The sequence below is a fragment of the Leopardus geoffroyi genome, chromosome B4, assembly GCF_018350155.1.
Source record: "Leopardus geoffroyi isolate Oge1 chromosome B4, O.geoffroyi_Oge1_pat1.0, whole genome shotgun sequence".
In the NCBI taxonomy this organism is placed as follows: domain Eukaryota; kingdom Metazoa; phylum Chordata; class Mammalia; order Carnivora; family Felidae; genus Leopardus; species Leopardus geoffroyi.
Window position 1 is genome coordinate 95725637 of NC_059341.1, and position 26394 is coordinate 95752030.

Sequence of the window (26394 nt, forward strand, 5' to 3'; positions counted from 1 at the left end):
AAGGATAATACATCCTCATAGAAACATGACACTTTGAAAAAAGTCTGGACACACAGAAAGTGTGCCATTTTCTCTTCCCGATGATGTCTGGTCAGATTCCCTTTTTTCAGATATTTCCCCTTCTTTGCATCATTTCACTTGCTTTTCGTAGTCATGGTTTACAGATTTTCCTCTGATATGAAACTTCCTTTGAATACTTGATATGACTTGAAACCTCTGGTTAAAACTACTCAGAAACTTAACACGGCATGTAGGCTGATAATGGCCTTTCCACTGTGGCTCTTCAGGAATGAGGTGGGGTTGAGGGTTGCTCACAGCCACGTAGGGGAGGAACAGCCATTCCTTCTTGCCACTCTGTTTTGGCTGATCAATTACTTTCATTTCCTCAGTGAAATGGAACCTGCAAAGTCCTTGAACTACTTCCTCAAACAAGCAGCCTATTTTCTATTGTTTTTCAATGCCAGGTCAGGTTCGGTCTGGCTCACATGGGTAAACTAAAACTCTAGAACATCCCAGAGTTGGGGACCAGGTCCTGTTGTTTGCAGTCATACAGATCCAGCCAGTGTTGACCTCAGGATTCCAACCTCAAAACTCAGAAAGCTAATTGGGAATTTAGTAGATGGCCAGTAGTTTTCTTGCAAAAAATGAGAAGAGCGTTTAAGAAACTGATCCCGAGACACTAAGAGAATCAGAGTGTGAAATATAACATGTGAGGTCTATTTTTGTATTGCTGGACATCTGCTTGGTGGTTTCATATTATTTTCACGTGTCATTTTGGGCTTTCCTCCAAGAGGTAATAACAAAATTAATTAAAGACCCTTCCAAATAAAACTGTCCCCAACGTGTCTGTGTGCCACGACCATTTTAGTATTTAAAAGTGAAACGATGGTCATTCTTCTATAAGGTGGAGCCTGAAAAGACTATGAAATACCAGTGGTTTTAAGGAGATAAGATGAACAGAAAGTAAAATCACATTCAACTGGGAAAGCAAACATATTCAAAAAAGGAGAAGGGAACAAGTGAGAAAGAGGGACTCAGAAGTGTTCAGGGATGGTGAATTACTTAGGACAAATACGTGCAGGCCCAGGCAGGGAGATGAGGCTTTGAAAAGTCTGATTCAAGAGCTGAAAAATTGGCTGCTTTCCAGAGAGCAACAGAATGATAATATGAAATCGATTTAATGAGTAGAGATTAAAGGAGTTAATTATAAAGAACTTGAGTAAATAATTATTACGATGCAAGACGGGACTCTCTCAAGATTTGATAGCTCAAAAGCCCTTTGAAGATTGGGTGATTCAAGTGTAGCACACAGGTGCGAACAGAATGCCCACCACAACAGGAAATGGCGTGTTTACCAAGACAAAACCCATGATGGGATTAAACTAAAATACCAGCTCCAATTGAGCTGAATGTCAAGGAAACCTTTTTTTCCCACCCTGTCCTAAATTTAATAAACAGATCAAGTAGATCATGTATTTAGTCTTTGGTGGAGGCAGGAAGGAAGATAGCGAAATATTTGTTGCCAAGGAGATTTAAAATTAGACAGGTGGAGGGTAGGAATAAATATTTCCTGGATTAGACTAAAAAAACATACAGTTTCCCCTTGTCATGTCCATTTCCCTAACTGTGATTCCACCCCAGATACGCCAGGGTATGTGGACATTATTTACTGTTACAGATGTGTCCGTTTTTTATAGTTTTGATTCCTGGTTTGTGTAATTCATTGCTTTCTCTTCTAGATCCAGTGGTCTGCTATGGAGACTGCACTAGCCTTTTCCAGTGTGATCTGTGGGAGGCTGCCACTGCCTTGGACTGCTTATTTCACCGGCTCCCCAGAGCCCTCTTTCAAGCTTCATTGGAAATAGTAACAGCAACCCTAACTTTACTATTGTGATGCATTTTCTTTATTGAGTACAAATGTGTTGTTTCTAGGACAGTGCCTCGTAGGTTATAGGCACTTACTAAAACTTTTCTGAATGAATGAAAGGCCAAAAATGAATTTCTCTTTCCAAGTGTTAATGTACTTTGTGCCAGGCAACATTAGTATAAAAATCTGTTGTTTTTCTCTTGCTTTTTCTTTTTAATGCAGGGAAAGTTATTCCTAGTTGACCCTGCCTCTCATAAATCTCTGACCTCTATTTTCTTCCTGGTGGTACATCTGCCACCCTTACCTATATATTGTTTCTTTTCATTTCTAGAAGATCCACCTAGTTCCCTGAGACAACCCAACACTGTTATTTCACAAGGGCATTGAGCACAATGAGACTGAAAACTTGGAATCCTTTTATTACTCTTTGCATCTATTCTTATAAAGTTTTTCCCTGTTTTTATAAACTTCAAGTAGCCCTGGAAATTTTTCTGGTGTGTGTAGAAATTTATGTAACTACAAATAACTATTTTGGATATATTTAATGATTTTCACTTATACCCATTATATTATTTATGGGACTTTATGGTATGTAGCAAAAATACGTACTTTGAAAAGAAATGTATTTTTTCTGCAGTTGAAGCTGTGATGTCAACAATTTTCATCTCAAATTCTTAGGTTTATTACAGAGAAATCTGTACGTGAGAAAAAGGGAAACATCCTGGCTCATTTCTCAAGTAGCCGTAAGGATTCAGTACAGATACCTTTCAAATTTTCCCTGGCAAGACCCTCAGAACTGGACACTGAGGAGGGCGATGCCTGCTATCTAATTCACTGATATTTGTTATAGTCAAAATAGGCACAAATACTGAAAATAAATTTGGTAGAGTATGTAATGGCTTTCATATTAAATGCACCTTCCGGTGGCTACTGATATTTTCACCTCAATGACTTACTAAAAAAGTCTTTTGGAAGTTTTTACGTTAAGCACCACTGAGTTGTTTTGTTTTGTTTTGTTTTTAAGTTTATTTATTTATGTTGAGAGAGAGGGGCGGGGGCAGAGAGAGAGAGGTGGAGAGAGAGAATCCCAAGTAGGCTCCGTGCTGTCAGTGCAGAACCCAATGCGGGGCTTGAACTCACGAACCATGAGATCATGACTTGCGCCGAAATCAAGAGTCAGATGATTAACCAAATGATCCACCCAGGTGCCCCAGATTTTTGTTTTTGTAATGAACTACATATGATGTTTGTGGACATTTCTATAAAGATGTTAATATCAGGTCCTTTGGTCAAAAATGTAATCTGCCACAACAATCTTCTTTTAGTGGGAAAACCAAATACGACTGGCATAATTTTGACTTTTCCAGGAGTGCAGCCCACTAGAAATGAGACAAGGATGACTGTGTGTACATCAACCAACACACTCATTACAGTATGGGTTTGTATGTTCACACACCGAATGCAGTGAAATCATCTCCAATCACTACAGATGGCACCTTGCATGTTGATTTTGTTTCCAGTCAGGGGTACAGGAGGCATCCTTGATGTAAGGAATTCATCCCTTCTGTTTGGATTGTTCTCTATCAGAACCCTCAATCCTGCAGCGTGGACTTCTCTGCAAGTTACATGGCCCCTGAACTGACCACTTTGGCTTGAATCTCTGGCAGAAGGAAGGGGAGAGATGAACTAGTTTAGCAATAACCACCGGCTTCAGCTTTCGTGCTTCCCCCCAGTTCTTTTTTTTTTTTACTGTTACATTTGTCCAAATAGCATTTGGATCATCTTTGGATCTCTTCATTCCTAGAACAGCAATGCAGCAAAGCCAGGTGTCTTACACGCTTTCTCCAGCCCTGTCCTTTACCCTGACCAGTAAATATCAAAACAGGTCAAAACCATGGCCCATGGGATTGCCTCTGCAACCCCCTCCAGACATGTTTTACCAGGAGTCCTGTTATACAGGTTGAATTAGTTTATGGAGAACAATCCATGAACACTTTACTGTGGAAACATAGTATTATATAAAGCTTAATATTAAACATTATGAAAAAAATACATATTTACAGAAGAAACTACAAAATACAACTATGTACAATAATATCTGTTACCTTTAAATTACATAAATTCTTTAAAATTCTCCAGATTAATAAATTATACATAGCGACAACAGAGATAGCTGGCACCTCTGTAGGGCATGAAGCAAATTTTTTAAAAAATCACACAGTGCATAGTTTTTATCCAAGAGATCTTCAGATACATTCTCAATGCCTTGAATAGCCCGTGTCTGAAAGGAAGGACATTGTAATTAGAGATGCAGCAGGGTGTATCGTAGTTGTTTGTTCCATTTATGAAGATTACAAATGAATGAGGCTGACAGAAATGACTAACGTTCAATATGGTTTAAAGTGAGGCCATCCCTGGAGGGGTCAGCTCATCCCATTCAGAACCATAGATTACTGGAATTGGAAGAAACCAGTAATTCTAGTCCATCCTCTCTGATTTTACAGATGTAAAGTAACTAACTTTACATCTGGTAAAGTAACTAACTCAGGGTTACACAGCTTGGCAATACCAGTTAGTTCCAGAGCTAGGACCTGAATTCTACTTTCAGACACCTGAAGCTAACTATACCACAGCTAGCTCTTTTGGGAGCACCCAAGATAACTCTTGAAAAAGACTCTCAAGCAAGTCATAATAAGACAAAGGAAGTTCCAAGATCCCCCAGAGCTCCCTCCATCCCAGAGCTTCTTAAAGAATGTGACATGCAAAAACCTTAATTTACTATACAGATAAATTAGGGGGTGATTATTTATAATACAAGAGTATTATCTGACTGACAAAGGACTCCTTTAAATAGCAGCTCTCTCATGTTTTTGTGCTTCACAGATTATTAACTATTTAACATAGTGGCTAGGTGGGTGGGTACAAGAGGTGCAGAGAACTTACGAAAATTGAGGATCAGTTAGAAATGGAGATGAAATAACTGAAATAATGCTTAAAGAATGATCTGATTTATAGATGGACATGGGTCCATGTGGCAAGGAACTGAGACCAATACCAACAGCCATGTGAGTGCACCATCTTGAAATGGATCCTCCAGCCCCAGTTGAGTCTTCAGATGACTGCAGCCCCTGGCCACCAGCTTGACTACAGCATCATGAATGACCCTGGGCCAAAACCACCCAGCTAAGCTCCTCCCAAATTCCTGATCTACAGAAACTGTTAGATAATAAATGTTGAATTAAACTGCTAAATTTTAGGGTAATTTGTTAGGCAGTAATAGATAACTAATACAGTGTAACTTCAAATTAGCCTCTGTGATACATTAGGTCTAAATGACATCAAGTAATTAGTGTCTGACCTAAGCAGTGCCTTATAAAGTTTATATATTCTTTCACTAAAATTTTTGTTTAAAAAATCATTACATGCTTATTCTAGAAAGTGTACATGAAACAGAAGAAAAATTGTATTTTATTGCTGTGAGAAATTTGTCTACTATTGTGGTATATTTCTTACCAGTCTTTTCTCCCCCACTTCCCATGTGTTGTTTTTGTTTGTTTTGCATTCTGCTTTTCTTTTTTAACTCAACATATTTATAATGATATCCATGTTATTATAATAACCTCCAAGATACCATTTTTAATGACTGCATTGTATTCTATTAAGTGCACCATGGTGTACTTAGTTCTCCATTGTAAAACATTTGGGTTTTTTTTTCACTTAAACTTTTAGCTATAAAAATTGTCATGCATAAGACTTTTTCAGTACTAGGTGACAAGACGAGAACATATTAAGGACTTTGACACATATGGCCAAATTCTTCTTCAAAGGGACTTTTGATCTAAACCCTCAGTTGTGATTTCAAAGCATCTTCCCCAGCAAAGAGCCTTACTGCTTAGAAAAGAAATGTTAAGCAGAATCCTTAAGAGAGGGCATCCAAGGCCAGATAGGAAGAGATACCCCATGCAGTTGGTGCTCAGTGGTGGGAGTCTCCTCCCCACTCTGCCTCTCCTCCCTGTTGCTACTCGCTAAGGGTCTTTGGGTGGAAGGAGAAAGGGCTGGTGCACTTTGGAAGAGCTTTTGGTTATTAATGGTGTCCAGAGGCATCATATCTTGATAGGTGAACTTGTAAGTTAACGAAGTAAGGTCCTACCTCTGTGATACTCGGGATTCACATTTTCGTAGATTGGAAACAAGGGGTTTTCTTGTTCACTCCGTAGCTTCCTTGCTCTGAGGACATCTCTTATGCACTGATGTAGGTATAAGTACTGACACTATGAAAAAGTAGAAAATGTGTCAGAGGAAGGCAAGTTCTGAAGCAAAAGAAAGACAAGAGACTCTCATAAAGCATCGAGAGTGATGGGATTCTATATGGTTAGCAAAAATTTCTTGATCATTTCACTAACAGTCTCTAGTGCATAGAAGAGTGACTGCTTTCTATTAGCACTAAAAAGAGAATAATGGCAATGAGGAGAGACGGTGGTGTTTATTCATTCTCTTTTTATGCGCATGCATATTTATAGAGTATATTCTATGAGTGCCTGGGATTATGTCTAGCATATAGTTGGTCCTCTACAAATATTAAATAGTTGACTGAATGCTAAACACTTTGCTCTGCATTATATATAAATTACTTCATTTGATTATTTTGACAACCTCATGAAGTAGATATAAGCATCCATAAGAAAGGAGACTCAGAGAAGTTAAGTAACTTCTTACACGGCCAAGAAATGGGACTTTAGAATTTGATCCTAGGGCTCATATTCATGTTCTTTTCACTATAGCAGTTTTCTTAAGTGACTTCTAATTTCACTGTATTATTTTTTTTTTCAAATCTTTATTTATTTTGGGACAGCACAAGTGAGGTAGGGGCAGAGAGAGGGGGACAGAGGACCTGAAGCTGTCTCTGTGCTGACCGGCTGACAGCAGTGAGCCTGATGTGGGGCTTGAACTCATGAGCCATGAGATCATGACCTGAGCTGAAGTCGGGCGCTCAACTGACTGAGCCACCCGGGCACCCCTAATTTCATTGCATTATTCAATGAGAAAATCACTTCACTGTATACTCTTTTGTTCTCTTTCTTTAGGGAGGACAGTGAGAAAAAGAAGGTAGGTGTATACAATAGACCCCACTGGACCATCAGTGCTTTGACGGCAAGGTCAGGGTCTTATCTATCTCGGTTCTCTCAGCATCTCAGTCTGGCACAAGGAAGAATCTTGAAGATGTTGGCTGATGACAGAGAACTTCAAAGGTTTACACGGTGAGAACAGACTCACCTCTGTCAACTCTCTGGTAACTACTTTTGAAATAGAAACAAAGATAGAAGAGTCAGTGTTTTGGTGACCCTAAAGACATACAAAACCTCCACTGAAAACACAGGCTTAGACACAGGCAGCTAAACATGTGCATTGGGCTTCCTTCCTCACTACCTACAGAGCTGTCTAGCAAGGAAATGTCCGTGTAACCTCCGTGCTTGGCCTTGGGCTCCCTTAATGACATAGCAACTCCTCAGAGGGAGAGGACGCTGGAATGCTCAGAAACCCTATTTACTTGTTATGAGTATTTTATGCCATGTCGATCTTGAAAATTTGAGGAGGGAGCTGTCCTGAAAATCAAGGTTAGTATAGGCAGTTTCTTTTTGCCATCATTAAGACAATCTACCAAATTATAGATTGACATTTCCTGTTTCTTCCCAACCAAACCATGATTCATACTTTCAACTGTACTGGGATATTAAATTACTTTGGGACCTTAAAATTCAGCTGTGAATGAATTCTATTACATCTATGGTATGCCTTCCTAATAAATTCTTCAACAATGACCCACTATGGGCTTTGAAACCAGTTAATATTCATTAATTTGCCTTGCCTTAAATATAAATTCTTTTCCCAATGGAACGTCCTTTTGAAAATGATTACCACTAAAACCTTCAGACTGTTAATGTGCTTCCCACTTTATTCTTAATGGAAAAATACAGTTTAATATATGAACCTTGGATCTTAAAAGATAATTTTTGGCTCTGCTTAGCTAACTTATGAAGCCTCGATTCCATTCAATTTCACCAATAGTTGTAGTACTAGATAGTATTTATAGAATAATAGCCTTTCACGGTCCCTGAGTTCGCAGTTTAGAAGAAGGGCAGATATGTGAACAAATACCTATAAGGTTATAAATGTGAGACAGAATTGTGTGTAACACTTCACACATAAGAAGAAACCCTCAGGTTCACTTTTGGGGGAGAGAAGTATCAACCTAAGGGAAAGGTAAAAATTTGAGCAAATAAGTAGGACCTTCCAAGTGTCATAAATAATATGACAGTGCACATATGTATTCTGGAAGCTGTGAGCAGCCTAGGGTAGCTAAAATGTAGGGTGCATGGGTCATGGGAAACCCCAAGGACAATCCCCCGAATGGGCACTGAGATGCTTATTCCTACAACATCCCACTATTTCCTCCTTAGGGGAAGCAGATGAGTTTAACAGACTGTGCCTATCACCTATCGTTCTTTAACAAGTTATTGCTTCATCTGAGTGTCTCTCTGGGAGTCAGGCTGCAAATCTCCCCAGGCTAAAGAAGAAGGGACACATCTGAAAATCTCCTGTTTGATTCCTCTTTGTTTAGAAATCCTTGCTCTTTGATCTACTTATTAAAATCTGTGAAGACCTGCAATCCCTTTGTATCCCAAATAAGGTGAAATAAAATTAAAGTTGCCTATCCCCAAGAACCCAGAAAAGTAATAAAAGGGGTCTGAAAGCCTTTCCTTCTTTGCTTCCCTTGGCTCAGCTGTGGTTCACACCCCTATGCACTCACTCCTGGTACTGAGTGAGCCATACCAGTGCCGAGGCCAGGGCTTCTGAGACTAGAAAAAGCCCACTGTGGGCAAGGAGTTAAAACAAGACAGATATTATCTGAATATTGTTTGGGATTTCATCTGACAGTGGGAAGAAAAGAAGAGAGAGAGAAAATTTCTCTTACTATAATGTTTATTTCATTATAATCAAAAGAATCAGAGTTGATTCTGACCCAGGAAGGGAAGCCTCCCTGAATTTTGGCAGACCCTAAAACAACGGGTTCTGCTGTGGTATGAAACAGAAGTAAGTAGAGCCCAGTTACGAAGAGGCCTGTAGACAAGGACCAATGCGCTTCATTTGAAAGCAATGGAGAGCTTTCCAAGATTTTTATGCAGGAGCTGACATAGCTAGCAAAAGTACTGTGTTGGTGGCAGTGGTGACAAAGAGCTGTTAGGGCAGAGGCTGGTGGTAGGAGATAACACTAGGAGGTTACCAGGAGAGCTGATAAATGGCTGAGCAAGGACAGTGGCAGCTGGGTGGGAGGCTAGAAGGAAGAGAAGGATGTTAGGTGCTACTGACAGGACTCCGTGACTGCCTGAATGTGAGAACTGTGGAAAAGAAGTCAGAATCCTAGCTTGGGCAAACAGGTGGAAGGCAAGATGGATAGCAGCACTGTCACCCGAAACTGAAATGAGCAAGAGGGGGAGGAGCGCTTTCTTTGCGTGTTTAAAGACAAATAATGAGTTCAGTTTTGAGTTTTTAAATTTGAGATGACTGTAAAGCTTCCTGGTGGAACTGTATGGTAGGCAGGTACTTAGGTCATTGCTGGAAAAGGAGAATGAGACTTGAAAACACAAGCTCGTACATGGTTCTTCAAGCCATGGGACATCACAAAGAATGAAGATCCAGAGAAGGAAGAACAACACCTTGAGGACAGAACTGTGGGGAATCCAACCACTGAAAGGGCAAGCTAAGGAACAAGAGCTATAGAATCCTCAGAAGTTAGGAGGAGAAGGAGGAGGGAAGAGGGGAAAGAAGGAGTTATGTCCAAGAAGGAGGAAGAGTTATGGCACATGGGCTTACTCTGCCCCGGAAGTCTGCCAGTGATATTTACAATCGGAGTGGTTGCTCTTTGCCACGGTGCGTCTCCAGAGTTTGGGGCAGGAGTATGCAAGTGACACATGACCCAAGAAGCCTCTGACAATAATTAAGGAGCCTGAACACACACACACACTCTCTCTCTCTCTCTCTCTCTCTCTCTCACACACACACACACACACACACACGCCTCAAGACTACTTGCAATGTAGTAAGCAGTCTTAATCCCCAGATTATAAATTAAATATGGGTTGAGTTTGTAGAAATGACAATAAATAATGAAACACTGATCCTGACTTTTTAGCAACATAGTTGTAGGATATCAGTTCATTCATTTCGCAGGCAAAAAAAAAAGAAAAAATTGCATTTCGAGAGAAGGAAAACGAATTCCTACAGTCTTTGGAACCGGTAGTCTTATGGAGAAAGATGAAGGATGGCAGTTATGATACAGTGTGGTATAATTCTGCAAGCCTTAATGAAATAACAGAGCTAGACAGCTATGTTCAGGTCACCAACAGTTGCTAAAGCTGTTTAAGTGAAAGGCTCATGGGAAATGTTATAATGGATGGTCATTGTCAATTTCATCAAAAGAGTCTCCAGACGGGAAGGGTGTCCTGATGCGATGCAACAGGCAGTACTTGGCACCACCTGTAAAGCATTGGGGTGGTAAAAAGAAACCTGAATTTAATGGAACCTCTAGATCCACTGACCTGCTGACAAAAATTACAGGGAATAGAGGAATATATTACCAGCATGAAAAAGCAGTCAAATCCAGAATGTGGGAAAAATCTATGAACAAATTAAGCTGGTGTCTTTAACAAATAAATGGCTTGGAAAACAAGGGAGGGTAATTATAGATTTAAAAGAAATTTAAAAGAGACTTCGACCAAAGGCAGTATGTGGACTCTGTTTGGATTCTTATGCAAACTAAGTGTGGAAAGTAATTTTTGAGATAATTAGGGATATTTGAACACTAACTGGATGTTAGATGATACTAAGGGATTATGGTTAAAATTGTTAGGTGTGATAATTGTATTCTGGTCACAATTTTAAAAAGAGTCCTTATCTGTAAAGTATCTGCATATACTTTATTTAAGGATGAAATCGTGTGATAAGTAGGATTTCCTTTAAAAATAAGGTTATGGGGTGGGGGATAGTGTATGAGGGATGTAGATGAAAAAAGAGCATAGAATGCTGATAATTGTAGAAGCTGGAGTTCACGTGCATGGAAATTCATTATACTATTTTCCCTAGATATATGAATTTTAAAAATTCCATAATAAAATATTAAAAATATAGTGTAATAATTGTTACAATGAAAGTACTCCCAGCCCAGGACAGTGGTGGTGACAGAGGGTCCCGGGTGTGGCCACTGCCTATGGGAAGCAAGGATGCTAGTATTTTTCCAAATGTGTTACAGCATGAGAGATCTGCAGGATATTAATATGTGCTGCACAAGAAAAGAATCCAGCCATCAAGGTGGTTGGGAATAGTGGGTTCAACAAAACTCAAGGGGAGTCTTTGCTGCAGGATGTTCCTGTTTTGTGGAGCACGGCTGCCTCCACAGTTTTCCTGTGTACTATAACTGCAAGAGGGGCATGTAGGGCTTTGTATCTTTCCAACAATGGGAATATATATATATATATATATATATATATATATATATATATGTGTGTGTGTATATGGAGAGGGAGAGAGGGAGAGGGAGAGAGGGAGAGAAAGAGAGGATTTTGCAGAGTTGCTTGGGAAACACAAGGGTAAGAGAACTTGAGTCTTATAAGGCAATGATGCAGGGGGGATAACAAACTTGGTCTGTGTGTGAGCACAGATCTGACCCTGAGGCTGTGGGGCTAAGGGCCTGGGACTCTCTTGAATGGGTTTGAGTCCCAGCTTGGCCACTTCATAGCTGTGCAAAGCCCTTTAGCCTCTGAATCTCATTCTAGCCTGGAAATGGGAAATGATACTTCTCTTGTCTGTTTTTTTGTGAAAATTTAATGAGATAACATGTTCAAAAGTGCCCTACAAATGTCAAAGGACAGCACAAATGGAAGCATTTATCCTTTGTAATTAATGTGCATGCAGTCCTTTGGGGTCTTTAGAGGTGGGCTGGGGTGGGCTGGAGGAGAGAAGAGACTGTAGTCTGTTTCTTTTTTCTTAATGGAAGTTCTGGTACTCACTAGCCAGCCTATCTGAAAATAACCTTCAAGACTGGCCTGGCCTTTCCCCCATGTACACCCACGTACAATGCATTGATTTAAAACAGTGCTTCCCACCCACCTACAGAAGATGGGCAACCGGTGCAGTAGAGAAAAGGACACACATCAGCCTCAAGGTCACTGAAATATGTTTACAATGACGAGTCTGACAGAACACCTATATTCAGTTCTCTTTCTCTTCTGTGTCTTTCAGCCTGTAACTCTTACCTCGGTCTGGACCATGTGAACCCTGTGAAGTCTTAGGTCGTGCACCGCTCCATAGATGTCCACAGAGTCTTTGGAGTCTAATTGCTGGAGGATTCTGTCCAATGCGATAAAGGTTCCAGTCCTACCCACACCGGCACTAGGAGAGAGAGTGAACGGAGACTGAGCCTTTTTTCTTAAATTAGCCTTTCAGGACTGCATCCCCAGAGACTCTAGGCCCATCTTTCTTTTCCCTTCCAGGTTATGAGAGAATATGGGAATCCTTCTTTCCCTCTGAGAAAAGTTCCAGCTTTTCATCTCTTTTTCCTTCCTTCCTCTACCTCCCCCGCCCCACCAGGGATAAGTGCTTCTTTACACTTAGTGTGCGTTTCCATGGATGTTTTATACTTTTCCTGCATACACGTAAAACCATGAACCATATACTCATTTTTTGTGTTCCAAAAATTGACCCAAATGGTAACATGTTTTATGTATCCTTCTGCCAACTTTTTTTACTCAGTATTGTGTTCTGAGATTTATCCATGTTGTTACATGCAGATCCACTTTCTTTTTTCTTAATTTGATTCTTATTTATTTTTTTACTTATTTATTATTTTTGAGAGAGAGAGAGAGAGAGAGAGAGAGAGAGAGAGAACCAGCGGGGGAGGAGCAGAGCGAGAGGGAGACAGAGGATCTGAAGCAGGCTCTGCACTGACAGCAGAGAACCGGACTCAGGGCTCTAACTCACAAACTGTGAGATCATGATCTGAGCTGAAATCAAGAGTCGGACTCTTGACTGACTGAGCCACCTAGGCACCCCAAGATCCACTTTCTTTTAACTACTCCACAGAGTTCATAAGCCACTGCCAATCTAACCCCTGCTAATCTATTCCCTACTGACAGGCAATGAGATCATTTTTAGTTATTCTCCTTTAAACATTGTGTTGCAGTGAGCCTCCTTGTGCACATGCATGGGGACTTCTCTAGGGTTGATATCTAGAAGCAGAACTGATGGGTCATTGGGAAGCTAGAATCCCTAGCTTCAGTAGGGATTGCTGAATTGCTTCCCAAAGTGACTGTGTAACTGGAGGTTTCTGATGCACAGATTTGTAAGATAAAGAATAACAGTTCTCAAGTGGTCCCGGCAGAAATGCCAGCCATTCTTCAGAAAGCAGGAAGCTCCTGAGTGCTTCACATTCCCATTAAAAGCATCAGGGTTCCAATGACATATAAAAGCCAGGCTCCTAGGGTGCTGGGCTAACTGCGAGGAAACGAGGGCATCTGACATTTCTCTTACTGTAGTAATTCCCTGCTCTTTATTTCTTAGTGCCATTCGGTCAGGGCTATCAAAGTGTTGCTGCAAACATTAATTAGCTAAGCATCAAGCTGCCCAGAGACGAAGAGTGAGGCATTGCTTGTTAGGCTGGTTATACGGGTATGCAGTCCAAAGCAAAGAGAAGTCAAGACAGAACAGAGATTTAAGAGCAAAATTGGGTGCTCCAGATGGCAAGTGCTACTTGACCTGCAGGGAGGTCTGGAGCAGGGATCTGGAAGGGTGCTCAGGGTTTATACAAGCGGAGCAGAGAGATTTGGCCATTCCAAAGAGTAAGGATGGCAAGAGGCAAGAATAGGCAGGTTTGTGGAGAGCGTGGGAGGGAGGTTTCCAGGAATTTGGGTTTGAGACGGACCCACTTATGGAGGGCCTGGAAGTCACATAGGGACTTTGCATTTTGTACAGCAGCAAAAAGAGCAAGAGGGAGAGAGAAAGGGATGGAGAGTGAGGGTGAGAGACAGGTGGAAGGTGAAGAAAGGGAGAAAGAAGACAGGAGAGGGCACAATAATGTGCTCTCAGCCTGCGCAGGCCGGTTGGCCCAGACGGACGCTCCACTCCCCGTCGGTACCTGCAGTGCACCACGGTGGGCCCGGCACCGGGGCTTCTGCTGATGTAATCCCTGACGGTTCTCACGAACTGGATCAGGGACTGGGTGGTTTCTGGGACCCCGTGGTCTGGCCACACTGTGTAGTGAAAGTGGCGGATGAGTCTGTGTGCATCGAGCTGTTCCTCCTGGAAGGCAGAGAGGATGATAAGAGGAAGGACCACCCCCCACCACCAAAAAAAAAAAGAGGAAGGACCCAAGGCAAACATACAAGTCTGACATCTGATGCCACTCAGCAACTCCCATGAGCTGAAACTATGGGGGAGGAAGTGGCAAAAAGGGGATTCGTGGGTGTCCTGTGTCTTTCCAATAGGGGCTGTTAGGTTAAGTCAAACAGACAAACATACGCTGCATATCCTAAATTCCCGGATGGTCCACTCAGGCAGCACAGACTCTGAGAGCATCTGCAGGATGAGGTCCCCATAGTAGAGGGAATCCTGGTCTGCTGGCCAGTAATGGTCACACTTTACCTAGAGGAAGACAGAGATATGTGAGTCTGGAAACGTGACTCCTCTATGAACCTGGATGTTTCCTCCTCAAAACATCTTCCTGAGCTGGAATCTAGGGTCAGCTGCTAGAGCGTCTGACCATCTGCTCTGCATCAGTGTGCTCAGGGCCAGTGCTCAAACCAGGCTGCAGTTGCGAAGGAAGGAGAGACTTGGAGGGAGCTCTCCTTGGAGACTACCCAAGGAGCGAAGCCCCGACTTTGGGTTCACGTACCTTTCAGGCACACTGTTCCAAGGCTTGAGCTTTCTGGTGATTTCCTTTGCATTTCAATTCCACTGGCCCATAACCCACATATTACAATAGTTCTTTCTCAAGAAAGTTCTAGGTGGGCAGAGGAAGGCAATGTCTTCTTGGCCCTGTTTTGTTTCTATTTTGATATCACTGTCCTCACCCAGACCAAATGCCATGTGCCAAGTGATATTTGAAAATTCGGAACATTTAGCTAAGCTTCAATTTATATATAGGAAGACAGGAGGGAGAGTTATGAACCCATATTTATTGATCACAGATACTGGGTATTTTATATGCAATCTCTTTTTTCATCCTCAAAATAACCACATAAAATAGAGGTTTATAAATGCATTACAAGATTTGCTTAATTTGTCCAGATAACTATTTTATTTTATTTTTAAAGCTTATTTATTTTTGATGGGGGGGGGGGGGTAGGGGCAAAGGAAGAGGGAGAGAGAGAGAGAGAGAGAGAGAGAGATTTTCTTTTTTTTTTTATTTATTTTTATTTATTTTTTTATTTTTTTTTCAACGTTTATTTATTTCTGGGACAGAGAGAGACAGAGCATGAACGGGGGAGGGGCAGGGAGAGAGAGAGAGAGAGACACAGAATCGGAAACAGGCTCCAGGCTCCGAGCCATCAGCCCAGAGCCCAACGCGGGGCTCGAACTCACGGACCGCGAGATCGTGACCTGGCTGAAGTCAGACGCCCAACCGACTGCGCCACCCAGGCGCCCCGAGAGAGAGAGATTTTCAAGCAGGCTTCACACTGTCAGCTCAGAACCTAATACACGGCTCCAACCCACAAACTGTGAGATCATGACCCGAGCCAAAACCAAGAGTTGGACACTTAACGGACTGATCCACCCAGGTGCCCTAGATAACTATTTTACTTTATGTCTGCAGCCTAAAGTTTACTTCTTCTTTCCTAAAAGTAGGGGCAGAGCCAGTGATTCTGGCAAGGTATACACTGAAGGGTGGAACAGACAAGGAGCCACCAAAATTTCTGTGTCATGGGCACTTCTGATGATCCCAGTCTTCAAATGGAAACACCTTTGCCTGAAACTTCAGACCCAGAATCAGAAGTGGGTATCACCCAGGTAAGCCTCTTGTAACTGAGTGGCTGAATTCACTAACAATGTTCTCACATGATCCCTCCTTCGCTTTTATGGAGTTTAACTCTCGGAGGTGGGGTAGAATTCCATTCTGGGGGCGGTAAGCGAAGTTCGGAAGTCAGGGAGACTGTTTACTCACCCTGCCCTTCTCCACACACTGGGTCACCATGACGATGTTGTGAACATTCTGTTCCCACGCCATTTTCCAGAAGTCATCCTTGGTGCCAGGAAGAGGTCCCTGAGTAGCAATGTATTCTCTTCTGAAGTTGTTGCCCTGTGATGAATTTACAACATGGAGAGTCAGGAACAATGGGCCTCCTCAGGACTGTAAACAGAGGGTTATCTCTGCAGACTACATGATATATAGGTCTTTGCCAGATCCCTGACTTGAGAAAAAGACACTAACACAAGTGTCAAGGCTTGGGAACAGGAAGGACAAAGGCCGGAACACTGAACTATTGTTAGGAGCCTGCTTCCCATTTATTAGGCTGGGTCTATTCTAAGAGGCAATGGAGGACTCAGGCAATAATCTAGACAGTGTGTGTGTGTGTGTGTGTGTGTGTGTGTGTGTGTAGGAAGGGACTGTCTGAGGGACTGACTTGGATCAGGCTCTTCGCCTATTCAATGTAGGGGAGCTTTAGACATTTTGGATAGTTGATACGAGCGCTGGTTGGAGACATCGTACAAGGGAAAGTTAGGGGAAGGGAAACCATTGTTTATCGAGCATCTACCATATACTGTGGGGCAGGACTTCCACAGATCTTACTTAATCTTCACCACAACTCTGTGAGCTAGGATATTTTCGTCCACTTATTCTGCACTCCAGGAAGACAGAATTACTTGCAGCTCCTAGCTGAAGTTCCTTCTCTCCTTGCCTCTCCTCGGGGCCCCTGCACTGTGTCACCTCTGCCACCCCCACGCCCGCCCACCCAAACACTGCCTCTCGGCTGGCTAGTCCTTATTTAGCCTCCATGTTTCAGCATGTTGTCTGCTCTGCTGAGCCTTCCTTTATCTTCAGCTCTGCGGGCTGGTGGTCTCCTCCCAGAAGCTCCCCTGGCCACCCCTAGCTTCTTGCTCCCCAGAGACCAGCAGCCCGGTGATGACCTGGGGAGCTTGTGAGAAATGCAGAAACCCAGGTCCTACCCAGCCCTGCCGAATCAGAGTATGCATTTTAACAAGACCCCACATGCTGTGGATGTATGTTGATGGTGGAGAAGACTTCTCTAGCCTGTTTCCCATGGCATCGCCTTGTCATTTCCTGATGTCCCGACTCTTCTCTGATGGTCAGGATTCCACCTGACCTTATCCCTGTACATAGCTCAGCGTCTGACTTATAGTTACTACTTAACTGTATAGTGTTTATTGAGTGAATGAATAATTATTTGAGGTAAATATTATTTTCCTCATTTTTTGGGAAAGAAAATGAGGCCCCAAGAGGTGACATAACTTGCCCGAGGTCACAGAGTCAGCAAGGGGCAGAGATGAAATTCAAACGTGAAACTATCTGACCTTAAAGTCTTTTCCACTGTAGTGTGCTGTGGGAAGTTGGCAGGATGCTAGTCAGAATTTGAGCCCAATAGTTTGACACAAGTTTTGAGTTCTGTCTTTGGTTTTCAAAAATCCAAATAACATTGAGTCAGCTCCCCTAGCTGGGCAGCCTGAGCCATGGAGCTTCCTTAGGAAGCTTTAATCTTTGCTGAGAGCTGCAGAGAGAAGACTAGCCTTGACAATGCCTCCTGAGCTCATTATCATCTTGTGTGACTATAGCCATTGTGAAAAATGGGCCCTAGCAGTGATGGAATTGCACCCCCTGTGTTTTATGGCAATCAGACCTATGTGCTTCCAGACCTGGGAACAGTGTGGGAGCATGTGGGAGGAAAGGTGTCTGCAATGTAGCCACCCATCAAAGCTTCACCCCAGGCCCTATGGCTTAATGGTTCACTTACGGGGATGTAGCTGGCATTGATGTAGTCTGAGCACGGGTCATCATCTACATTGGACAGCTTCACTCGAGAGGCATCATCTGGAAGGAAGTTGATTGAGAGTCACTGGATCTTAGGATGATTTTTTCTACTGTTTGATGGAAGGCTTGGTATTTGATATGCATTAGCTCTGACCCCCAAAACACCTAGAGGGAGGTATTCTCATCTCCATTTGCAGATGAGGGTCAGACAGGGTGACTGATTTGCCAAGTTGCTCAGGCGGCCCATAAACACACAAACAAGCCAAATGCTCTTTGAGGCCCCCTCTGCTCTTTCCTTCATAACACTATACCTTTCCCCGATGGAGTGGCCGGCTCCCTTTCACAGCCGGAATAAATACAATCCAGAACAACTATTTTCTACTGCCTCACCTGCTAGGGTCAGGATAATAAAAAATATATAATAACTCCTAACTTAGGACTTGAAGGAAACCCACACTGGCCTTTGCTGTTAACCCCATTACTGCTTCCAGGCTTCCAAGGAGGTGCAGTAGGACCAGGTGGTGACATGTCAACAGCATGAGAGGTGTCAGAGCGGGTTGCAAGCTGGTTGTTACCCACTGAAGGGAAGTGCAATTAACATACAAGTCATTCCTTTTTAAAGGCATTCAGAGCCTCAGATCTTCCATATTCAGCTATACCATATTTCTTTAGCCCCATTTTATTCCTAGAAAAGAGAAGAAATGGCTAGAGGAAGACAGCTTGACACATTTCAACACAAAACTCACAGGGCAATATATTGTTGTATCGATTTTTCCCTCTGTTCTCCGGCAAGAGTGCAATGTCACATGATTGGTTTCGACCCACGTCTTTCAAGTCCTATTAGGTCAAAAAGAAGTTTGCAGGTGGAGAATATGAAATAAGAGAAGGCAAATCATACAGTCCTCGAGATACATAATGATCTAACAACATGTCCCAGTAGTTGCTGTTTACAGAATAGCTCTGATCCCCACAGCAGAGGAGCTGTTCTCACCTCCACTCTACAGATGAGGCTCAGACTGGATAACTAACCTGCCCCAGGCCACACAGGTGGCAAAGCTGGGAACCGAATCTACAGCCTGGGCACTTTTCACCAAACCACATTGTCTCCCAGTCCAGCAAAATGCCAGGTTAAATAATAGACAGAATTAGGTTTACATCTGAGATTTGTTAATTCTTTCTTAACGTCTTGTCCAAGGAGCTCTTTGCTTGCTGTGCTGTTCTGGAGATCAGACTGGCCTCTGGGACCCAGTGGTGCATCAGCAGGGAATAGATTCGGGCATAAAAGAGCGGTCAGCTGAGATCCTACGGGTCAGCTCCCGAGCCCGATCAGCCTGTGACTCCACGGGAGACTCCATGTGGAGGGGAGTAGGGAAGGGAAAAGGAAAGGAGGGAGGTTGGAAGGGAAATTCTAAGGACTGGGATTGCTAAAGCGTCACGGAGCCCAAGTTGTACCTCGTATTCCTTGGATAGAAGGTAGTTGGAATCAGCTTGCAGCTTCATGAAGTGCCCTTCGAACTGATTTATTATTATTGGGCTATAGTTAAAAATAGAAAAAAAAAAAAAAAGAAAATTACTGACGTAAAGGGAAACTGCCATACCCAATTTGGGTTGTATTTCAAAAGCAGATAATATAGTAATTAATGAGTTCTCTCTCTTACCAAGACGTTTTCCGGTTACTGTGAAGGGTGCCAAAAGAAGAAAGACCTCGTTAGCAATTCTCACATAAAACAATCAACTCATCTTTCAATACATTATGTGAAGGAAAATGTGGCGCTCACCCTTTCTGGCCCAGGTTCAAGTGGACAGATAATGGTCGATCCCGGCGAATGCTCAGGCGGGCAGAGGGCCTTTCTCGACCAAGGCTGAAACATAAGGGAGAGGGTTTATATTCTGATTATGAAACTTGATTCAAACAAAATTTTCCATTTATGGTGAGGCTGTGCATGTCTGTGCAAATATGGATTTTTCAGTATTCATGTAGATTTACACTCAGCCAACGTCTCTTTGAGGGGAGGAAGAACATAAAGAAGAAATAGATTTTTCCCACTCAGAAACGGATCTCTGCAATAGCTGAAGATTTGTCTTCTGGTTTTTGGCTACAGGTCATAATCACTTCCCACACTCTCAATAAAACTTTCCTTAAAAAAAAAAACCCCAGTAAACCTTAGATGCAAGACATGACTGCAAGAGGGAAGACAATGTGCCAAATAAAACAAATTCCCTAAGAGGAGGGGGTGTGGCTTTGGGGCCACCTGCTATTTGGTTCTTTTTGGTCCCTTCTTAAATTAGCATGGCAAATATGACCACGACATGGTGATGTCAACCATACTTTTCAGCATATTTCAGAAAAGCACTTGGGTGGGCAATTCACAGACATCTCTATCTTCAGGAGCAAAAGGAGTTATTTCACATTCAAATGAAGAAGCTACAGATGGCCCCTCAGTCATTTGGCGGGGGCAAAATTCATCAATGGTCGTGGAGGGGCTGAATAAAACGAGCCATTGTTGGAGGGTTTGACTTGTTTTTCTCCAGAAACAAAGATGATTTAGCCTGGAGAAAGGAAACTCTTTTCCCTTCTTACTTCTCAGGCTAACAGGCATTTTCAAAGGCACCTTTAAAGTTGGGAGCCCAATCACCATAGGAATCTTTGTACTCACCTAGCTTTCTGTCTGCAGATGAATAAGGCAACAACGGCCACCAGCATGCCAATTAAGAACAGACCGGCACTCACACCTTCAATAACTCCAAATAAAGGCTCTACAATAATCCAGAAGGAAATAACAAACCCGGGTAGGAAAATTAGTGCTAAAGAACCAGGAAGCCAGCTACTGAAATCCTGTCTCCCTAGGGACATTATTATGGAAGAATTCAAACGATGGCCACACTGGAGTATTTACTAGATCATGGAGGAGTGTGCAGCCGGGAAGGTGAAACACTGGCTCCTACACTGGAATGGCAGGTCAGTCCTTACATGTTTGAAGTTCATGGTGTTCAGCTTATAAAAGAATTTTGGACTCATTTGTGCTTGTTATGGAAAGGCCAGCAGTTTGCCACCAAGATAAAAATGTTATTTCAAGGGTGCCTGGGTGGCTCGGTCAGTGAAGCGTCCAACTCTTGACTTCAGCTCAGGTCACCGTCTCACAGTTCATGGGTTCGAGTCCTGCATCAGGCGTTGCGCTGGCATGAGGAGCCTGCTTGGGATTCTCTCCCTCCCTCTCTCTCTCTCTCTGCCCTTCCTGTGCACTCTTCTCTCTCAAAAATAAACTTTAAAATAAAATAAATTAAAAAAATAAAAGTTTAAAAATCCTATTTCATTCATATGAAACAAGTAATGAGTAGCACTGGGGACTTTTGCAAATCCAGTGAATTACTGAGAGCTATTTTAATGAAATCTTATTTTTATTATCTGGTATAATACTACCTCTGGGAGTTTATGAATAGGTAAGAGTAGACTATTTTTAAAACAGCTTTATTGAAATACAATTCACATACTATGCAATTCACCAATTTATTTAAAAAAATTTTTTTAATGTTTATTTTATCTTTGAGACAGAGAGACAGAGCATGACTGGGGGAGGGGCAGAGAGAGAGGGAGACACAGAATCTGAAGCAGGCTCCAGGCTCTGAACTGTCAGCACAGAGCCCGACGTGAGGCTCGAACTCATCAACCGTGAGATCAAGACCTGACCCAAAGTCAGACTCTCAACCGACTGAGCCACCCAGGCGCCCCGCAATTCACCAATTTAAATTGTGTAATTCAATGCTTTTTGGTATAGTCATGGAGTCTGACAAACATCCATCACCACATTCAATTTTCTAACATTTTTGTCACCCCTCAAAAGAAACCCCATACCTCTTAGCAGTCACTCTCCATCCTTCCCCAGCTCCTGGCAACCAAAACTCTACTTGTCATCGTGGATTTGCCTATTCTGGACATTTCGTGTAAATTGAAACATAAATAGGTGGTCTTTTGTCATTGGTTTCTTTTACTCAGCATATGTTTTCAAAGTTCATCCATGTTGTAGCGTGGGGTCAGTATTTTGTTCCTTTTCATAGGTGGATAATATTGCATGGAATATATAACATATTGTTTAGCCATTCATCCACTGATGGACACTTGGGTTACCACTATTTGGGGGTTATTATAAATAATGCTGCTACGAACATCCGTGTACAAGTTTTTGTGTGTGTGTATGTTTTCATTTCTCTTGGGTACATAATTAGGAGTGGAGTTGCTGGTTTGGGTAGATGGTAACTCTAGGTTTAACATTTTGAGGAACTGCAGAAATGTTTTCCAGAGCAGCCAAACCATTTTATATTCTCACGAGCAATGTAGGAGGGTTCCAATTTCTCCATATCCTCGCTAACACTTGTCAGTGTCTTTTGATCACAGCCATTCCAGGGGGTGTGAAGTGATGTCTTACTGTGGTTTCGATTGGCATTTCCCCTAATGACTAATGATGCTGAGCATCTGGTCATGTTCTTATTGGCCATTTGTGTATCTTCTCTGGAGAAACATCTATTCATATCCTTTGCTATCTGACTTTTTAAAAAAATGTTTATTTATTTGGTGGGGGGAGCGAGTGGGGGAGGGAGAGGGAGAGAGAGAGAGAGAGAGAGAGAGAGAGAGAGAGAGAGTCCCAAGCAGGCTTCACACTGTCAGTGCAGAGCCCGACATAGGGCTTGATCTCATGAACCGTGAGATCATGACCTGAGATGAAATCAAGAGTTGGATGCTTAACCGACTGAACCACCAAGCACCCCTGTTGTTTGACTTGTAAGGTAACAGTTCTTCACATATGTTGGACATGCGACCCTTATCAGATATTAATTTGCAAATAATTTCTCCCATTCTGTGGGCTGTTTTTTCACTTGCTTCATGGTCCTGTTTGAAGCACAAAAGTTTTCAATTTTGACCAAGTCCTATTTATCTTTTTTTTTTTTTTTTTTCCTTCTGTTGCTTGTGCTATCACTATCAGACCTAGGAAATCATTTCTTAATCCTAGGTCACAGATTCTTACTCCTGTGTTTTCTTTCCAAAGTTGCATTGTTTCAGCTCTTATATTTAGGTCTATGGAGCAGCCTGTTTTGAACTTGCACTTGAAGCCCTTGGATTTTGTTTGTTCAATGTTGCTATTCGAGATGTATTAAATCAACACAATCTTTTAATGTGGTTAATATTCTTTTTTTGGATATATGTTGACTATCTTCCTTTGCTGGACTACATACAATTTTTGTTGTTTTCAAATAGGAAAGAATTGTGTTTACAATGCCCCTACTTAACTTTCAATTACAAGCAAACACATCTAAGTCCTCTTAACTGTGTTCTGATCCCTTTTTGGTTTGAAAAGTGGGAGATTATCCCTATATTTGGCATAAATAGACGGGAGTGTTTGTGAGGCTGAGTCATCTTTTGTCATGAAGCATGAGAGACTGTTTTAGCTATGAAGAAGAACTTCCTGAGACCAAGCATTGTGGAACACTGGCTACAGGGAAACGCTGGGACAGAAGACGGTATCAGGGAACAAGGTGCTGAAAAATGAGGCTGTTTGCAGCATGATGGGCAGAGGTTAAGGACTCCAGCAGAAAATGCCAGAATTCCACTTCTACTATCCTGGGCAAGTTACTTAAACCTCTTGGTGTCACAGGTCTTCACCTTTGAAATAGAGATGATAACAGTATCTACCACAAAAGGCTATAGTAAAGATTGGATAAACTATTTCATGTACCAAGGTGATAGTAAATATTAGCTACTATTATTATTCAGGCTTTCCCTCTAGAACACTAGGGAAGTTTCTTTCATAAATTTATGTAGTCTTTTTTAAGTTAACATTTTTTTATGGTGTAAAAGTAACATAAGCAAAGAGGGAAAAAATCATCTTATAATCCCACTACTTTGAGATATTCATTGTTAATACTTTAAGAACAATTTTTTTTAATGTTTATTTTTGAGAGGAAGGGGGAAGGGGAGGGAGAGGGGCAGAGAGAGAAGGAGACACAGAATCCAAAGCAGACTGTAGGCTTTGAGCTTGTCAGCACAGAGCCCGACAAGGGGCTCAAAGCCATAAACTGCGAGATCATGACCTGAGCCTAAGTCGGACACTTAACCAACTGAACCACCCAGGAGCCTCAATATACTTTTTTTTTCTTTTTTACGTAAACGCTATGCCCAACGTGGGGCTTGAACTCACGACCCCAAGATTAAGTCGCATGTTCTACTGACTGAGCCAGCCAGGCACCCCTCATTGTTAACACTTTGGTGGTTTTCCTTCTAGTCTTTTTTTTCTATGCATTTCTATGTTTCTGCATACATACATTCTCACCTATGAGCAAAAGCCTTTTGTACTTATATTTTGGCCTGTGCAAGTTCTTAATTTGAATGTTTTTCACTCATATTTTTAAAAACTTCATTTTTAATTAAAGAAATCTGATACTTCTACTTTCTTTTCAAGATTAATGCGCATTCAGTCCATTCCCCTTTAGAAGTACGAGCAATTTCTCTAATCCACATCATGCATGATCACATAGAGATTAAATTCCAAGTGGAAGCACATGTTCCCCTGTTAGCCAAGTCACCAGACTTAGGGGCTCTTATAAGTGACACAGCAGTTGGTAGACTATGTGGGTAGATGAAGAGGTTAGCCTTACCTGACTCGGTGGTGATAGGCAAAGAGAAAAATGTGTCTGAGTAGAGGGGCTTCGTGAACTCCTTCAGTTCCTCATCAAACAGCTGTGTAAAAGCCCGAATGCTGATTCTGAAAGGGAAACCGATTTATTTGAGTACAAATTAGTGTCTGTCCACAGTAAAGCTGACTAGAAAATGTGCTCAAGGAGAAACAAGGTGGGCCCCTGGTCAATATGTGTCCAAGGTAGGATATGAAATATGGAATCAGATAGACCTGGGTTCATTCATGCATTTATTCATCTATTCGTCAAATGTTTACTGAGCCTCTACTATGTGCCAGTTCCTGTTCTAGGATCTGGGGATACTGCCAGGGACACAACAAAGACCGTACCATCCAGAGGCTACATACTCTAGTGTTAGAAGTCAGATAACATATATACAAATTCAATATGCTGGATGGTGATATGTACCATGAAAAAGAAAGAGGAGAGTAAGGGAGAAAGACAGCCATGGGGATGGGTATATGGACCTGCTCTATTCAGCACGTCAGTGAAGGGCTCTTGGATAAGAGGACATGTGCACAGAAATCAGAGGAGAGTCAGGGAGGCAGCCATGTCTGTGTTGCGGCAGAGGGAACCACAGTGGGGAAGGCACTGAGAAGCAAGACCAGATGGGGCCCAGCCTAAAGAGGAGAAGGGAGGAATTCAGGATGGGCCTAAGATTTGAGCTCAGTCATTTGAGAGAATAATGGCATCACTGATAGGAACGGGCATCTCAACTGGGGAAAGAAGAAGAGCTTTGCTCGGGCTGTGTTGGATTTACAGTGACAGCGAGGTTGATCTCGAAGTCTCCAGCTGACATTTGGAGTTATTCCAGCCGCCTGGACAGGAGAGCTGCCGAGGTGGCTGTCCACATGTCCATGTGGGACAGTGCCTGAGATTAGCTGGCCCTGAATTCAATAAGCAGCTACTAAAAGATGAAGTTGTAACCTCAGCCTGGATGAAGTCTCTTGTCCCCACCAAAAAACCTTGGTCTCATATTCTCTGGGTAAGCCAGGCCAGTCTGGATGGCCACACTCAGTTTCTGGGGACGTACCTTACTTAGAAAGGGTTTGAGATCATTTGAAGTGATTAAACAGGACAATGAGCAAAAAGACTTTGTGGGACATGTTGTTTGATTTCAGATTTAAGGGAATCTTACCTAGAAGAGGAAACAGACATCGTTATTTTTCCTCTAGGAAGGCAGAATGAAGCCCAATAGGCTGAAGTCACAGGGAGGTGTAGTTTGGGAATATAAAGTCACTTTGTAACACCTACAGTATGAGCTGCTGCACAGGTAGTGAGATCTCAGTCATTGAGGGCATTTAAGCAGAGGCTGGAGGAGAACCCGCTCTCAGAGAAGCTATAGGAGAGCATCCCTGCACTAAATTAAAAAGACTGCCTCAGGCCGGCTATTGAGGTCTTTCTCTTTCAAACTGTAGATTGGCTGAGACTATGAGGCTTGATTTACATGGGAAAACTTTCCTAGTGTTGATTTAAATCCTACGAAAGTGAATGGAAGTCTCTTTTTTCCTTTAAAATAAATCTAGATTTGTTTCACCCAAATGTTCTGGGCAAATTGTTCTGCCCTCTGCCCTTCCTTCTAACTCATGCCCAAGTCCAAATGCAATCTTATAAAACGAACAAGATGATATTGATCAACGACATATATAATTTCCACCTCTAAAAGCTGCTTTCCAGCCAAAAGTTGTACTTCCAGGAATAACAGACTGTTGATGGAAGCATTGTGAGATGTCCCTCACGGGTAACAAGCAGTCAGCTTGTGTTAAGTGGGAAGGTGAGGAGTTGGTGTGTGTTGCTAATGCAT

The 26394-nt window shown here is 42.3% G+C and overlaps 1 protein-coding gene across 4 annotated transcripts in view; it reads right to left on the reverse strand.

Annotated features, from left to right (window-relative positions):
• Positions 1-3274: 3274 nt before the first annotated feature.
• The window catches only part of PTPRB (protein tyrosine phosphatase receptor type B), a 115070-nt gene continuing 91950 nt past the window's right edge, over positions 3275-26394 (reverse strand). For 3 of the 4 annotated variants that reach the window (XM_045465404.1, XM_045465406.1, XM_045465407.1), the window contains 13 exons: positions 24552-24658; positions 20561-20660; positions 19682-19765; positions 19562-19579; positions 19356-19437; positions 18650-18740; positions 17887-17963; positions 16080-16214; positions 14438-14560; positions 14055-14218; positions 12178-12313; positions 6018-6138; positions 3955-4148 (listed from right to left, as the gene is read on the reverse strand). In XM_045465404.1, coding sequence (XP_045321360.1) covers positions 4126-4148; positions 6018-6138; positions 12178-12313; positions 14055-14218; positions 14438-14560; positions 16080-16214; positions 17887-17963; positions 18650-18740; positions 19356-19437; positions 19562-19579; positions 19682-19765; positions 20561-20660; positions 24552-24658 — 1261 coding nt within the window. In that variant the 3' untranslated portion in view covers positions 3955-4125. Of the gene's footprint in view, positions 4149-6017; positions 6139-12177; positions 12314-14054; positions 14219-14437; positions 14561-16079; positions 16215-17886; positions 17964-18649; positions 18741-19355; positions 19438-19561; positions 19580-19681; positions 19766-20560; positions 20661-24551; positions 24659-26394 lie in introns of all 4 variants that reach the window. The other variant, XM_045465405.1, reaches the window with a different exon arrangement.